At 39.0% G+C, this 17,524-nt stretch overlaps 1 protein-coding gene across 2 annotated transcripts in view; it reads left to right on the forward strand.

The window, feature by feature from the left end:
* The window catches only part of ITGA2 (integrin subunit alpha 2), a 105,649-nt gene that overhangs the window by 54,820 nt on the left and 33,305 nt on the right, over positions 1–17,524 (forward strand). For both annotated transcript variants that reach the window (XM_048224317.2, XM_026510678.4), the window contains 6 exons: positions 48–198; positions 480–645; positions 2,651–2,727; positions 4,705–4,843; positions 6,303–6,448; positions 8,040–8,183. In XM_048224317.2, the coding sequence (XP_048080274.2) occupies positions 48–198; positions 480–645; positions 2,651–2,727; positions 4,705–4,843; positions 6,303–6,448; positions 8,040–8,183 (823 nt within the window). The remainder of the gene's footprint in view (positions 1–47; positions 199–479; positions 646–2,650; positions 2,728–4,704; positions 4,844–6,302; positions 6,449–8,039; positions 8,184–17,524) is intronic.

The raw sequence follows: 17,524 nt of genomic DNA on the forward strand, positions 1-17,524 counted from the left end.
ATTAGCTTCATCTTTTGATAGCGAGTCTTTAATCTTATCTGCCACAGAGATTTCGCTTATGCAGCAGGGGCTGGAGGACGACCAGGTGCTACCAAAGTAATGGTGGTTGTAACTGATGGTGAATCGCATGATGGTTCAATGTTGAAAGCCGTGATTGATCAATGCAACAATGACAATATACTGAGGTTTGGCATAGCAGTAAGTAGATTTTCTTTTTAGTTGTCTTTCAGTTGATGGGTAAGTGCTCCTTTATAACATCGCTTCCCAAAACTGCACTTTCTCATTCGCTGCTCTCAGCTTTATAGAAAAGATTTTCACTCTCTCGCTTCTTGCTGATTTTCAGTCCTATTGACTTAGGGGGTGTGGACTTACTTCTCCAGAGGCCCTATTGTGTTCAGAAATAAAGTACTAGAAAGTACTAGTAGGGATATTGGAGTACAGCTGTGATGACTTTTTTCCCCTCTTCCTCTATTTTCAAGGTTCTTGGGTACTTAAACAGAAATGCCCTTGATACTAAAAATTTAATAAAAGAAATTAAAGCAATTGCCAGTATTCCAACAGAAAGATATTTTTTCAACGTGTCTGATGAAGCAGCTCTACTAGAAAAGGCTGGGACACTAGGAGAACAAATTTTTAGCATTGAAGGTAAAAGAACTCCATCTTTCAAAAACCTTTTTCAAGAATTCTTTATTTTATTACTGTAGTCTTGCTCTATTAATGTTAACTTGTATACCTTATATGAGAAGAACTCCTGTGAATCAGTAGGAAAAACAGACAACATGAATGAGTTGTTCATAAAAGATAAGATACAAATGGCTAATAAACATAAGAAAATATTCCCAATTTCAGTAATTATTTTAAATTATAAATTAAATCAATGTTACTTTGTGCCTAAAATATAACAAAGATTAGTAATATATTATCTTGGAGATATTATGGGGAACCAAAGAAGCTCATACACTATTGATAAGATTATAAATTATATAGCTTTGGGGGGAAGGCAATTTAGTAATATCTCCTATTATAATTGTAAATAGTTTTGCTTTTTTACCCTTGCGTAGTTTTTATAATATAAAAAGTTTTACCTTTTTTACTGTTACATAATTTCTGAAATTCTTGAATTCATTTACAGCGAACATGTATACCTTTAAAATTAGAAAAACATAGTGAAGATTTTTAATAGTTCAGATTTCAAGGAAACGTTATTTACCAGATCTATAATAACTTACTTAAATGGCCTTGGAAGGTCTAGTCAGTGTAGAAATACCAAATGTTCAAGAAATCACTGTATGGAACATAATTCCAGTTGGCAGAAAGTCCCACATGACCCAAATTCTGGTTCCTGGTGGTTAACCCAAATAACTCTCAGCAATAAAGAGTCTATTTTATTGAGCACCTACTATATGTCAGGTACTCTTTCAGAAGCTGGGTCCAAGGGCATTGCATAAATTAAGCATTCATTTCTCAGTGTTATCTTTACCTCCTGATTAGCCACTGGAGACTTCTACCCCCAAAATATTATGCTTCTTTAAACATCCAATGGTACTTCTAAGTTATTGAAATCATTATCAATATCTAATGTGGCTTGAGATAATATAAAATTATTTGGCTACCTATGGTATGACTTATGCTTGTTTGTGGTGGCATGAACATGAATAATCACAGTGCAACCTAAATGCTAATTAGAAGTGATTTTGTGCCTTATCTGCTATTTTGGATTTGGGGGAAGCACTGTTCTACTTTATTAAAAATTATCTTGAACACCTGGCTGGCTTGGTCAGTGGAGCGTGCAACTCTCGATCTCAGGGTTGTGAGGTCGAGCCCCATGCTGGGTGTAGAGATTACTTAAAATCTTTAAAAAATTATCTCTATTCATCCTGTAAATCTCATCTTCTAAACAAGTGACTGTGTTGTATGGTATACATTATATATATCACTCTCCATATCAAAGTGGTAGTCCAGGAATTTATTAATCTTTTGTGAAGAGTAATGAAATGTAACCATGTTGACCACACTGTATGGGAAATGAATACTAATTGAGTCCTACGGTTTGACTGTCAGAGGCAAGCACGTATGTAGAAATAGGACAAGCTTCCCAGTTGCTAAAATTCCTAGTCTTGAATCCTGGATCCTGAAGTCTAACCCAAATATCTCTGTCTGCTCTTCACTACACATCAACTGCCTGGCTCTTCCAGCTGCATCTGAGATGCGTGTACATTTACCAGTACCAATATTTAAAAGCTAAAAATTCAGTTAGTTTCTTAGCTAGTCATAATATTTTTTTGAAAAGGCCATCACTTCAGTTTTTATTTTACCTCATCCCTTATGTCGAGTATTTTTGATATCAGGAACATCATACGCATACCAATAAGCACATTAATGCATAATTGAGATTAACACCAACCTCAAACACTACCTTGGAAGTCTTGTGGGTTGTTGTTGGAACACTTCCTTAGTGATTTCCCCCTCCCAGAATTTGCCAGCTTTATGTTTTCGAGCAAACATCAGAACGTTGTGGGTGTATGAGTGTGTGTATGTCTGTATATGTGTGTGTGTGCATGTGTTCACTTGTGTGTGTGCATGCACGTGTGTTTGAAAATTTGATTTAAAAAGTGACAGTGATATAAGTCTTGAAATTGTCATCTCCCAGGTACTACTCAAGGAGGAGACAACTTCCAGATGGAAATGTCACAAGTGGGATTCAGCGCAGATTACTCTCCTCAAAACGTGTGTATATCAGATAACTTCCAGCCACGCTGTCATTTGACCTAACATTTCAGGGCACGGTAACTTTATATATAGAATGGAAAAAACGGCCATCTAGTGATCAACGGTTCTGATTCCCAGTCATAGTCATTCAGTTTCTTTGTGCTGTTGATTTGTCATCTAAAAGATGAAGGATAATAATGCCTTCCCTTCCCTGTTTGACAGGGATTTTTTATGGAAAAAAATGGTAATAGGCAAGAAAGCATATGAGTACTCCAAAGGGCAGGCACTATATTAATTCGAAGAATTATCATTGCAGGAATTTGCTTTAAATCAATTAACTACTGGAAAAGTTTATTAAACACACAAACTCTTGGGGCATCTGGGGGGCTCAGTCGGTTAAATGTCTGACTCTCAATTTTGGCTCAGGTCATGACCTCAGGGTCTTGGAATTGAGCCCACTCCATGCTCAGCGGTGTGTCTGCTTAAAATTCTTTCTCTCCCTCTCCCTCTCCCCCAGCTCATGGACACACACTCTTTCTCTCTTAGATAGATAGATAGATAGATAGATAGATAGATAGATAGATAGATAGATAGATCTTTAAAAAAACAAAACACAAATTCTTGTCATCACTGTCACTGTTGAATTCTGAGATGCCAGAGTTTCTCTTTTCAAAGAGCAGAGACACAAGATGGTTGAAAAATGTGAGGAGTTAGGAAACATGTGAGTTGGGAAGCTTTCTTAGCTCAGAAAATCCATTCTTCTCATAAACATCTACCTCCCTGGGCTCTGGTTCCAACTCTCCTCAGGGTCCCAGTGGAGTAGCAGAGGGACACAGAGATGGAGGACACTGGAAAAGCTTAGGGAACAGTATGAACTCAGATGACTTGTTTGCCAGAATGAAGGACCAGGAATGGCTTATTTTTTTCCCTAGAAGTAAAGGTGCTTTGTCTGGATCACCAATTGTTAGGAATGCTCATAAAAGTTATGGGTTTTTCCCTAGGAAGGAATATAAATGAACCCACACACAGAGAATTTTGCACATAACTTCCTGAGGTGTTTTACATGTCCTGAAGTCCTTTCCTGCACCCCTGATGCAGAGTCCCAAATTTATGACCGTCATTCACACAATTTCATGGTCTTTTGTCCTCAAAATGGGACACTTTTTCCTATTTGCTCTATTTTTAATGGCTTATATTTTTCAATCCAAAATCTATATCTTTGTTGTTTTCTGAGATCTAAGATCAAAAACTTAAAAATAATAAATCCCATCCTGAGAAACCCTGCCTTGTACGTTGACTTACAGCTTTGACGATTCAGATTGGATTTTGAGTCAGTCCAGAGCAGCCTGTCCTGGTTTGTGTACCAATCCCTCCTGGCGCTGTGTTGACCAGTGGCTATTTTCCTCCAAGGAGATGAAATGTCATACTATAGTTACCTTTTGTAGCTGTGCTGTCTTCCAATAGCTGGACTAGGATATAGATGATGGAGGAACATTTGAGAAGGAGTCAAGAGGAAAGAGGAAAAAGTTGAAAATAGAACAGGTCAGAAGAGGTCCTCCTACGAGGACATGCCTGGATAGCAGTGGGGCCCACCTCTCCCCCTCTGTCAGCCGCACTTCCCATTTCTCAAGCATGCCTCACATCCCACCCTGAGCTTTTCTCATGAATACATGGGACAGGAGGCTCACAACTGTTTGGCATTTGCACATGTGCACCTTTCAATGGAAATTAGAAGATGGCTATGTGCTCCTCCCATAGTGTAGTAGAGATTTATCTACAGAATGTAGCAAGATAACATGGCCTGGGGGAAGGCTTGTTTTCCAGCACAAAATACAGTAAAACAATGTGGACACATATCAACATATATTCATATACATTTTACTTCATCATTTTCTCCTTAAATCTAGAACATTTATTTCGATGTTTTGCCTACGTTGCATTCCTGTGCTTCAAAGGTAGTTTGTTCTCATGATCTTCATTTTTCAACTCTTTTAGGACATCCTGATGCTGGGTGCAGTAGGAGCTTATGCCTGGAGTGGGACTGTTGTCCAGCAGACATCTCATGGACATTTGATCTTTCCTAACCAAGCCTTTGACCAAATTCTGCAAGATAAAAATCACAGTTCATATTTAGGTAAGGCATAGCAGCGTTTGACTCAGCAAATTTAAGTTCCCTTTTTATAAACGAGCCCCTTGCTGAATCTCGGGATCCGTTCAGCAAAGCCCTTGAAGTGTCATCTAATTATATTTATTGTACGTGTTCATGTTGCCTCTTTGCAAATCGGGCCGTATCCTAAAACTCTTTAATGACACACTGTATTACACTTGCTGATCTCTTCTGGCTGTTCAAGCAGCTGTGATTGTGCTTCTCTAAAATGGAAATAGTTCCTAAAAGCCAATATAGTAAGTGGTAGTCTTATATTACGTTAGAGTTCTTAGTCTTTTTATTCCTATAATAAGCAACCACTGATTTTGAGCACCTGCGATGGGACAGTTCCTGAGCTGGCAATTCTATCTACACAAACATTTTAATCCTTCCAGGGCACCTGGGCGCCTCAGTTGGTTGAGTGTCTGACTCTTGATCTCAGTTCAGGGGTCGTGAGTTCAAGCCCCACATTGGGCCCCACGCTGGGCATGGAGCCTGCTTAACTAAAAAAAAAATCCTCCTAACAATTCTTTGAAGAAAGTATTATTATCCCCATTTTACCTTCGAGAGCCCGTGAGGTTAATAACTTTCCCAAAGGTAAACAACTTAGTGGCAAATCCAGAATTCGAACCTGGGGCAGTCTAACTCCAAAGCCTATGTTCTTCACACTGTGGGACATTACCTTTTAAATTCATGTAGTTAGTCATTCAAGAAATCCTTGTTCAGTGCCACGTTCATGAGTGACTGATGGGACAACCCTGAATCTAGGGCCTGCTTTATAGGTAGGTGTCCCATCTCTGCAGGGCAGTGCTGCCAGTCAGAGGGCAGGAGCAGTTCATCTTAGAAAAAGGAAGATGTGCCCGCAGTGATGTGCCCAGGCACACTAGGAACCGTGCATCCCCCGGAAGGAGTGCTGACAACACCGACTCCATTGTTGGCCTTCTGCTTAACTTCCCCTCTGGGGCACAGATGCCAACACTTAAGATAAACAATAGAGAGCTCTCTGGCACAGGTGGGGCTTCTTTAGATAACGACCCCATGACCTCACCACCATGCCCGTTGCTCCATAAAAGCTGGAGTTGAAGGTCTGAGTTGGGGTGGGGAGTAGTTGCGTAGTGTCTTGAATCGGCCGTCTGTGCGTGCGTGCGTGCGTGCCCGCGTGTCTGCCCTCCCGCCCGCCTGCCCGCCCGCCTGCCTGCCTGCCGGATTGCTCTTATCAGTAAGTTAGCCCGACTGAAACTCTAAACAATACAGAGTAGCTTGCTTTGTGTTTCAGCATTAAAATACCTTCTCAGTCTGGAAGGATACATTACTGACCCTCCTCCGTCTTCTAACACGTCGCCCCACCCCCACAACAAAAAAAGGACCTCTGGTCCTCTCTACTAACTTTGAGAGCTTATGTGGCTGAGCATTTCAATAGGACCTACTCTGTAACTTTTTCTCCTAGGTTACTCTGTGGCAGTGATTTCTACTGGAACCGATATCCACTTTGTTGCTGGCGCTCCTCGGGCAAATTATACTGGCCAGATCGTGCTCTACAGTGTGAATGAGAATGGCAATGTCACAGTTATTCAGGCTCACCGAGGTGACCAGGTAAATGCCATTGTGTAGCAGGTGAAATTAACTGCAGGGACAACTGGGGCAGATGAGGAGTGGGAGTTGATAGAAATGGAAACTAGCGTTTATTGAATGCCGAGCTGTAGCTGGTTCTGTAATCTGTATTTATTTGAATATTCCTTAAATCAACTGGGTGATGGCCATTAAGGAGGGCACGTGAATGAGCAACTGACGAATCGCTGAACTCTACCTCTGAAACTAATCATACACTATATGTTAATTGAATTTAAATAAAATTTTAAAATTCCTCAAATTTTCACAATACTGAGACCTACCGTCCTCTTCTAACAGGTTCCTGAGAGTTTACCTTCCTAAGGTCAAATAGCTTTCATGGGGTTGATTTGTCATCAAAGCCTGTGCTGTTTGGCTACATTCAACTGCAAGTCTTTGACTCCCCAGATTAATAAAACATGGGTTTTATTTAATCCTCATGACAAGCACCTAACCACAGCTTTATTGGCAAGCTCCTCCTAGGAACCAATGATCGGGAGGAAAAATGAGAAGGGAGCAGTACAGCATTGTCAAGACTAAGCTACTCTGTCTGGGCCTGTCAAGGTGTCCTGTGGCTTTGAGGTCTCTAAAATTAAAGCAACTTTCTTTTCCTCCACGTTCTTCTCAGCATGACTGTTTGGTAGTCAGAACAGCTGATGACTCCCAGTCATGGCTCACTAGAGCAGAGGCCAGCTGACAGACTCCTATTTCCTTACTAAACAGATTGCACCCATGGGCTTGTCACATATTTGAAATGGGCAACCCTGATCTCTGACAACCAACAGAAATTGTCCTTCCTTGAGTCAGAAAAAACCAACCATTTAGATTTCCCTTCTCCGGGATTAAGTGTGATGTCTCTACTGTCTCTGTGGATTTTCCAGGAATAAGAGGACCTGAGTCTTTGACTTCCTTGACCACAAACCAGCTATGGTCACATATTTTCCTCGCCTCCTCTCTATTTTAAAGAAGGGTGCTTTTATTTTGAGAGAAACAAGGACTGTGTTCTAGAATGAATCTTTTCTTACCCATTTCTGAATCTTGCAGAGGTATTCACGGGGCGTGCCCTGAACATTTAATCTTTCCGAGCCTTCCTGGGCCCTCTGCACTCGGCTCACACAGCATCTGGCCCTTGCCTCTACGGGAACATGCCTGACCACACAGCCCGGGCACCACCTCCCTCTCCCCTTCCTGCCTTTCTCCACAGCACACCTCACAGAACCTTCTAAGTGTTTCTGTTTTAAATGTGGTCTTTGAGCCCCAAGCATCAGAAACACCTGGAGTGCTTATTTAAAATAAGACTGTTTTCTGGATTGCACCCATTCAGAGTTTCTGGAAATGGGTCTCCACAATCTGTATTTTAAAGACACATTCTTGATTTGTGTGCACACTGAGGTTTAACAACCAGTGTTCTATCATGATACGACCTGAGAGAGCGGACTGGGTTGTCCATCTTAATGCTTCTAGCACCTTACAGCTAGTAAGCACTCGATTTTTGTTTGTTGAATGAGTAAATGAAAGTTCAGTGTAACATTAGGAGTGTAGGAGTTCTAGGAATTAATATGCTTTCTCGTTCCAGATCGGCTCCTATTTTGGGAGTGTGCTGTGTTCAGTCGATGTGAATAAAGACACCATCACAGACGTGCTCTTGGTGGGCGCACCAACATACATGAATGACCTAAAGAAGGAGGAAGGAAGAGTCTACCTGTTTACCATCACACGGGTAAGAAAAACGATTCAACTGACTTAGTTTACTTTGCTTCAGTATTGGTAAATAAAAGTTAATCTGCATTTTTGCAGAATAAAGACTTGAATGATCATTTTCATATGTAGTATGGTTTGTATCTCACCATTTTGAGGATGTATCCATTAATTTATTTTAAAAAACACATTAAAAAGCATAATCTTTAGAGAAAGAGCTTAATGCATAGTGCCCTGCTGTTTTCCCTGAAAGGTCTTTGAATATATAATATATATCCAGACAAAGTATTGTCATTTTTTAAATGCATGTACATACAAAAATCTGTATTTCCTAAGTATCTCCTTCAATTATTCTTCACTGTAAAGGGATCATAATAACAGAACAAACTATCTTCCTAACATCTTACAGTGAAAAAAAAAATTGTACCAGGTACTCTGCAAATTTTTGTTTAATCCGGGTTATTTTCTACATTAGTTTGTCAGGAAATTCTGTTGCTTAGTTTAACAGTGAAGTATGTATACATGCAGCTCTTGGAAATTTTAGTCCTTGCACATAAAAATTAGCAGACTGTAACCAGACTGAGTTCTCTAAATCCACACCCATAGTATAATGAGCTTGGAGCTGAAAAAAAACCTAAAATCAAAGACACAAGTTGACATAGAAAACTGTAGAAAGGATGGGGGAAAAAAAGGGTAGCTGATATTAAGATAGTAAATATTATGATTTGCTGTTGTGATAGTTTGTCCTACCTCATTTATTTAAATGAATGTAAAAATTAGCTCTCAAACAGAAGCAATTAAAACAATTCTAAAGCAGGGGTGCCTGGGTAACTCAGTGGAGCATCCAACTCTTGATTTTGGCTCAAGTCATGATCTCAGGGTCATGAGATTGAGCCCCATGTTGGGCTCCTCTCTGACTGTGGAGCCTACTTAAGGTTCTCTCTCTCTCCCTCTCCCCCTCCCACCCCCTGCTCAGCTTTCTCTCTCTCTCTCTCTCTCTCTCTCCCCCCCTCCCTCTCCCCCCCACCGCTTAAAAAAAATTCTAAAGCATATAAAGAATGTATAATTGAATATTCAGTAAGAGAGGGGCATAAATATTTGTCTAAAAATTTAACAAATCCCTAGTTTCTTAAATGTTGTTTCTCAAACATTCTGAATTATCATTAATTGTTGGATGAGGAGATTTCCTAATACTTTGTCAATCTCAGTTACAAAGTGATTTCCATAAGATTATTATAGAGAAGAATCAGCACTGACCTAGTTTCATGGTTGAAGAGCATCGCTTCCTTGTGAGGTCATGAAATATTTCCATTCCTGATTTCAAAATCTGGAAGAAAAAGAAAAACAAGAAAATGTCTTTCTTTGGGCAGAATTATTTTTTATAATGTGACATTAACAGTCTCACTTTTTTTTTTTTTTTTTTTGAGTAGAGTTGACACACAATGTTACATTAGTTTCAGGTGTACAGCAAAGTGATTTGACAAGTTTATACATCATGCTGTATTCATCACAAATGCAGCTTCCGTCTGTCCCTTTACATCATAATATCATTCACTATATTCCTTATGCTGTGGTTTTTATTCCATGATTTATTCATTACACAACTGGAAGCCTCTATCTCCCACTCCCCTTCACCCATTTTGCCTGATGCTCTATCCCCCTCCTCTCTGGAAACCACCAGTTTGTTCTCTGTATTTATAGGTCCGATTCTGCTTTTTGCTTATTCATTTCCTTTGGGTTTTTTGGTTTTGTTTTTTATTTTTTTTTATTTTTAGATTCCACTTATGAGTGGAATCATATAGTATTTGTCTTTCTTTGACCTGTTTCACTTTGCATAATACCCTCTTGCTCCATCCATGTTATCTCAAATGGCATGATCTCCCTTATAGTTGTTTAATATTTGTGTGTGTACACATTTTCCTTATCCATTTGTCTATTGATGGACACTTAGGTTGTCCCCATATCTTGGCTATTGTAAATAATGCTCAATAAACACAGGGGTGCATAGATCTTTTCAAATTAGTGTTTCTGCTTTCTTTGGGTAAACACCCAATAGTGAAATTATTGGATTGTATGGTATTTCTATTTTTAATTTTTTGAGGAATGTGCACACTGTTTTCCACAGTGGCTGCACCAGTTTGCATTCCCACCAACAGTGCACAAGGGTTCCTTTTTCTCCACATCCTTGCCAATACTTGCTATTTCTTGTCATTTTGATTTTAGCCATTCTAACTGTTGTCAGGTGTTATCTCATTGTGGTTTTGATTTGTATTCCTCTGATGAGTGATGTTGAGCATCTTTTCATGTCGGCCGTCTGTATGTTTTCTTTGGAAAAATGTTCAGGTCCTCTGTCCATTTTTTTAATGGGATTGTTTGGGTTTTTTTCGGTGTTTAAGTTCTTCATACATTTTAAATATTAACCCCTTTTTGGATCTATCACTTGTAAATATCTTCTCCCACTCAGTAGGTTGTCTTTTTGTTTTGCCAATGGTTTCCTTTGCTGTGCAGAAGTCTTTTATTTTTGTTTCTTAAGATTTTATTTAATTATTTGAGATCACGAGCACAAGTGGGGGAGAGGAGCAGAGGAAGCAGGGAGCCTAACACTAGCTCGATCCTGGGACCCTGGGATCATGACCTGAGCCAAAGGTAGATGCTTAACCAACTGAGCCACCCAGGCGCCCTGTGCAGAAGCCTTTTATTTTGGTGTAGTCTCAATAGTTTATTTTTGCTTTTGTTTTCCTTGACTCAAGAGACTTACCTAGAAAAATGTTGCTATTGCTAATGTCAGAAATTACTGCCTGTGTCCTCTTCTAGGAGGATTTTTTTGGCTTTCAGGTCTCACATATATGTGTTTAATCCATTTTGAGTTTATTTTTGTGTTCAGTACTAGAACGTGGTCTAGTTTCCTTCTTTAGCATGTAGCTATCCAGTTATCCCAGCACTATTAATTTAAAAGACTGTGTTCTCCCTATTATATTCTAGCCTCCTTTGTCATAGATCAATTGACCATATAACCATGGGTTTATCTGGAGTCTCTATTCTGTTCCTTTGATCTGTGTGTCTGTTTTTGTGTCTGTTTTTGTACCATACTGTTTTGATTACTACAGCTTTGTAGTATATCTTAAAACCTGGAACTGTAATATACTCAGTTTTGTTCTTAAGATTGCTTTCACTATTCAGGGTCTTCTGTAGTTTTGTGCACGTTTTAGTATTATGGTTTTGTGAAAAACGTTGGTATTTTGACAGAGATTGCATTGAATCTGTAGATTGCTTTGGGCAATATGGACATTTTAACAATATTAATTATTCTAATCCATGAGCATGGAGTGTCTTTCCATTTGTTTGTGTCATCTTCAATTTCTTTTGTCAGTGTTTTATACTGTTTGGAGTACAGGTAGGTCTTTCACCCCTTTGGTTAAGTTTATTCCTAGATATTTTATTTGGGGTGCAGTTGTAAATGGTGTTGGTGGGGTTTTTGTTTGTTTGTTTGTTTTAATTTCTCTTGCTGTGACTTCTTTGTTAGAGTATAGAAACGCTACTGATTTCTGGGTATTAATTTTGTATCCCACCACTTTACTGAATTTGTTTATTACTCCGGTTTTTTCTGGTGTGGTCTTTAAGTTTTGTATATATATAATATCATGTTGTCTGCAAATAGTGACAGTTTAATTTCTTCTTTACCAATATAGATGCTGCTTATTTCTTCTTTGTGTCTGATTGCTGGGGTTAGGACTTCCAGTATTATGTTGAATAAAAATGATGGGTAAACAACCTTATCCTATTCTGACCTCAGAGGGAAAGCTCTCAGTTTTTCACCATTGAGTATGATGTCAGCGTTGGGTTTTTCATATATGGCCTTTGTCATGTTGAGGTATATTCCCTCTAACCCCACTTTGTTGAGAGTTTTTATCACAAATTGAGGTTGAATCTTGTCACATGTTTTTCTGCATCTATTAAGATGATCATTTACCCTTCATTTTGTTAGTGTGGTGTATGGCATTGATTTGAAAATATTGAACCATCCTTGCATCCCTGGAATAAATCCTACCTGATTGTGGTGAATTATCATTTTAACATATTGTATGCAATCTGCTAATATTTTATGGAGGACTTTTGTATTTATGTTTATCAGGGATATTGGCCTATAGTTTTATTTTTGTGGTGTCTTTGTCTACTTTTGATATTAGGGTAATACTCGGCTCATAGAATGTATTTGGAAGCTTTCCTTCTTCTTTTGTTTGGAATGTTTGAGGGAGAATAGGTATTAACTCTTTAAGTGTTGGTAGAATTCCCCTGTGAGTCCAGCTTTGTTTTTTCTTTTTCAACATTTCTTTGGTGATTTGGGGTCTTTTCTGATTCCACACAAATTTTAGGATTTTTTGTTCCAGCACTTTGAAAAATGTCATTGGTATTTTTATTGGGATGGCGTTTCTAATGATTGTTTCTATTTCCTTGGTGTTCATCGTGATCTCTCCCTTTTCATTCATAATTTTATTAATTTGGGTCCTTTTTCTATTCTTTTGAATAAGTCTGGCCAATGGCTTATTGATCTTATTAATTCTTTCAAAGAACCAGCTTCTAGTTTTCTTGATCTGCTCTACTATATTTCTGGTTTCTAATTCATTGATCTCTGCTCTAATCTTAATCATTTGTCTTTTTGTGTGTGGCTTAGGCCTATTCTTTTGTTCCATCTCCAGCTGTTTAAGGTGTGAGTATAAGGACTGCATTTTAGATTTTTGTTTTTTTGAGTGAGGCTTGGATGGCTATGTATATCCCCCTTAGGACTGCCATTGCAGTGTCCCATGGGTTTTGGACCGATATGTTTTCGTTCTCATTGGTTTCCATAAATTGCTTAAGTTCTTCCTTAATTTCCTTGTTTACCCAAACATTCTTAAGCAGGATGGTCCTTAGACTCCAAATATTTTAGTTTCTTCCAATTTTTTTCTTGTGGTTGAGTTCTAGTTTCAAAGCATTGTGGTCTGAGAATATGTAGGAAATAATCTTTTGGTATTGATTGAGACCTGTTTTGTGACCCAGTATATGGTCTATCCTGGAGAGAGTTCCATGTGCGTTTGGAGAAAAAAACAAAAAACAAAACCAAAAACAAAAGAAACAAAAAAATGAGTATCCTGTTGTTTTAGGGTGGAATGCTCTGTATAGATCTATGAGGGCCATCTGGTCCAATGTGTCATTCAAAGCTCTTGTTTCTTTGTTGATTTTCTGCTGAGATGATCTGTCTTTTGCTGAGAGTGAAGTGTTGACGTCCCCTACTACTAATGTATTATTATCTAAAATGTCTCTTTATTTTGGTTAACAATTGCCCTGTGTAGTTGGCTGCTCCCCTGTTGGGGGCATAGGTATTTATAATTGTTAGATCCTCTTGTTGGATACACCCTTTAAGAATAATATAGTGTCCTTCTGTATCTCTAACTACAGTCTTTAGCTTAAAATCTAATTTGTCTGATATGAGAATTGCTACCCCAGCTTTCTTTTGAGGTCCATTGGCATGAAAAAATGGTTCTCCATCCCTTTATGTTGTCTGGATGTATCCTTAGGTTCAAAATGTGTCTCTTGTAGACAGCATATGGATGGGTCATATCTTTGTATCCAATCTGCCACCCCATGGCATTTTATGGGAGCACTTAGGCCATTCACATTGAGAGTGATTATTGAGATATGATTTTAATGTTGTCATGTTGCCTGTGAAGTCCTTGTTTCTATAGATTGTCTCTGTAAATTTCTGCTCTGTATCACTCTTGGGGTCTTCTTTTATAGAACTCCCCTTAATATTTCTTGTAGGACTGGCTTGGTGGTCACATATTCTTTCAGTTTCTGCCAGTCTTGGAAGCTCCTTGTCTCTCCATCCATTCTGAATGACAGCCTTGCTGGTTACAGTATCCTTGGCTGCATGTTCTCCCCACTTAGTGCTCTGAATATGCCTTGCCAGCCCTTTCTGGCTTGCCAGGTCTCTGTAGACAGGTCTGATGTTATTCTCATGTTCCTCCCTCTGTACGTGAGGAATCTCTTCCCCCTCACCGCTTTCAAGATTGTTTCGTTGGATCTAAGATTTGCGAATTGTACTATCATATGTCGTGGTGTTGGTCTGTTCTCATTGATCTTGGGAGGGGTCCTCTCTGCCTCTTGGACACAAATGCTTGTTTCCTTCCCCAGATTATGAAAGTTCTCAGCTACAATTTGTTCAAATATCTCTTCTAGACCTCTCTTTCTCCACCCCCTTGGGGATCCTAATAATTCTGACATTGGAACATTTCATTGAGTCAGTAATCTCCCGTAGCTTTTTTTTTTTTTTTCATGAAATTGGAGGGGTTTTTTTCCCATTTTACCTCTTACCTTTTCTATCATCTTATCCTCTCACTAATTCCTTCTTCTGCCTTGTTTACTTTGGCAGTCAGAGCATTCAGTTTAGATTGCATTTCATTCCAAACATTTTTAATTTCTGCCAGATTTGTTCTCATTTCAGCCCTTAGAGATTCTGTATTTTCATTAATATTTTTCTCAAGCCTATATATCATCTTGATAATTGTTACTCTGAAATCCATTTCTGACTTCTTGGTTATATCCATATCCATTAGTTCTGTGGCAGAGGCCACAGTCTCTGTTTCTTTCCTTTGTTGGGGGTTCCCCCCATTGTCATTCTGATGAGGTGTGGTTGCAGAATGTATGGAGTCCAAATTATTGACCAGGACCCAAGCAAGATGCACCTGTTTTATAGGGACCTTAGGGATGTGGGCTTCTTGTTCTTTCAGCCTGCCTTCTGGGGGAGGGGCCTGCCGCACTGATACCCAGGCAACCCCGTTTGGGCAGAGTTGCCCTGTTCCCTGGCAGGGGGGTGGGGGTGGGGAGATGGCTCAGTAAGAACTGGTTTTTTAGGGCTTTTGTTCCCTAGTGGCTTTCTGTGTCTCTTCTGAGAGTCAAAGCAGCAGGGACCATATCCAAACCTCTGTTTCAGAACAGAGAGATCGCAGTCTGCTCTTCACTGAGCTCTCCTGGCCGCTCTAACTCCGTTTCTGTCCATGCTGATAAAAACCCCACAATGTCCCAGGTTGTGCGCCCCACAGCTGCTTTCTCAGTCTTCGTTCCCAGGGCCAGCACGTCTCTGTCCTTTGTGTTTCTAAAACTGCCAGCTGTCCCTGGCTCACATGTGTGCTCCGGGCCTCCTGGTCTCAGTCTGGTTTTCCGGAGGCTACCGGTCCCTGAGTCCAGCCCACCCCCCAGCACAGGAGGCTACTGCCTCCCGGCACCCGAGCCTGGCGGCTCCCTCCCCCTTCTGTTTATCTTCTGATATCTGCATGCAGACTCCCGGCTCCCTGCTCGTACCTTGAGACCAAGTGCTGGAGATGTTCATTTGTAGAGATCTGTATGTATCTTCTTATGTCTCAGGCTGATTTCGTGGGTGTTCAGGATGGTCTGGTAGATATCCAGCTTGATTCAGGGGACCGGTTGAAATAGGGTCCTCCGCCATCTTTCCCCCTCCTCTGTTACTTTAAACTTCTGATTTTTTTTTTAATTTGGGTCCTCTTTTTTTTTTTTTCCCTTGACAAATTGGGCTAAGGGTTTATCAATTTTGTTTATCTTTTCAAAGAACCATCTCAGTTTCATTGATTTCCCTTTGTTGTTGTTATTGTTGTTTCTAGGCCATTTATTTCTGCTCTGATCTTTATTTCCTTTGGTTTTGTTTGTTCTTCTTTCTCTAGTTCCTTTATGTGTAAGGTTAGATTGTTTATTTGAACTTTTTCTTATTTCTTATTTCTTATTTGGGGTAGGCCTCTATCACTGTATACTGTGTACTTCCCTCTTAGTACTGCTTTTGCTACATCCCAAAGATTTTTGGACCATTGTGTTTTCACTTTCATTCATCTCCATGTATTTTATTTCTTCTTTTTTGCTTTATTGACCTAGTGGTTGTCTGGTATCATGGTATGTAGTCTCTTTGTGTTTGTGTTTTTCCCTTTTTTTCTTGTCATTTGTTTTTAGTTTCATACTGTCGTGATAAAAATGCATGGTATGATTTCAATCTTAAATTTATTTTAAGGCTTCTTTTATGGCCTGATATGTGATCTATTCTGGAGAATGTTCCATGTGTGCTTGAAAAGCATGAGTATTCTGTTTTGGGATGAAATGTTCCATATATATCTGTTATGCCCAACTGGTCTACTGTGTCATTCAAAGACATTGTTTCCTTATTGATTTTTTTTTTTTCTGTCTTATCTCTCCGTTGATGTAAGTGGGGTGTTAAATTCCCCTCCTATTATTGTATTACCATAAATTTCTACTTATGTCCATTTATGTTTGCTTTATGTATTTGGGTGCTCCAGTGTTGGGTGTGTAGATATTTATAATTGTTCTCTCCTCTTGTTGGATTGATCCTTTTATTATGTAATAATTGTTGTTAGTCTTTAAAGTCTATTTTGTCTGATATAATTAGTGCTACCCCAGCTTTTTTTCACTTCCATTTGCATGGTGAATGTTTCTCTATCCCTTCACTTTCAGTCTGCACACGTCTTTAGGTCAGACGTGTGAATCTTTTGTAGGCAGCATATAGATGGGTGCTTGTTTTTGTTTTTTGGTTTATTTTTAATCAACGCTGTCACCCTATGTCTTTTGATTGGAGCATTTAGACCATTTACATTTAAAGTAATTATTGATATATACTTTTTGCCATTTTTTAAAATTTGTTTTCTGGTTGTCTTATTGTTCCTTTTTCTTTCTGTGATTGGTGAGGTTCTATAGTGTTATATTTAGCTTTCTTTCTCTTTCTTTTTTGTGTGTCTATCATAGGTTTTGGGCTTGTGGTTACCATGAAGTTCATATATAACATTCCAAGTAAATAGCAGTCTATATTAATTTGGTCATTTAAGTTCAAAGGCATTCCAAAGGTGGCAGGAGTTGGGGGGGGGCTTTTTCTTTTTCCCCTTCTCTTCCCTTTTTACTCCTTTCTCCACATTTTATGTGTATGTTGTCATATTTTACATCTTTTATTAATAATTTTCTTATGTCTAATTATGGCCATTTCTTTTCCACTTAAGTCCCTTTAATGTGTCTTTAAGGCCAGGTTAGTGGTGATGAACTCCTTTCTCTTTCATTTGTCTGGGAAACCCTTTATCTCGCCTTCAGATCTGAATGATAATCTTGCCTGTTAGAGTATTCTTGGCTGTAGGTTTTTGATTTTTTTTTTCCTTTCAGCACTTTGTGAGCCAGAAGAAAGTGGCAGGATATATTCAAAGTATTTGCTGAAAAATCAGCCAATAGCCTTATAGATTTTTCCCTTCTAAGTAACTTTTTTTCCTTTCTTGATGCTTTTAAGATTCTCTTTATCTTTAACCTTTGACATTTTAATTAATA

This window comes from Ursus arctos, unplaced genomic scaffold, assembly GCF_023065955.2.
Source record: "Ursus arctos isolate Adak ecotype North America unplaced genomic scaffold, UrsArc2.0 scaffold_15, whole genome shotgun sequence".
In the NCBI taxonomy this organism is placed as follows: domain Eukaryota; kingdom Metazoa; phylum Chordata; class Mammalia; order Carnivora; family Ursidae; genus Ursus; species Ursus arctos.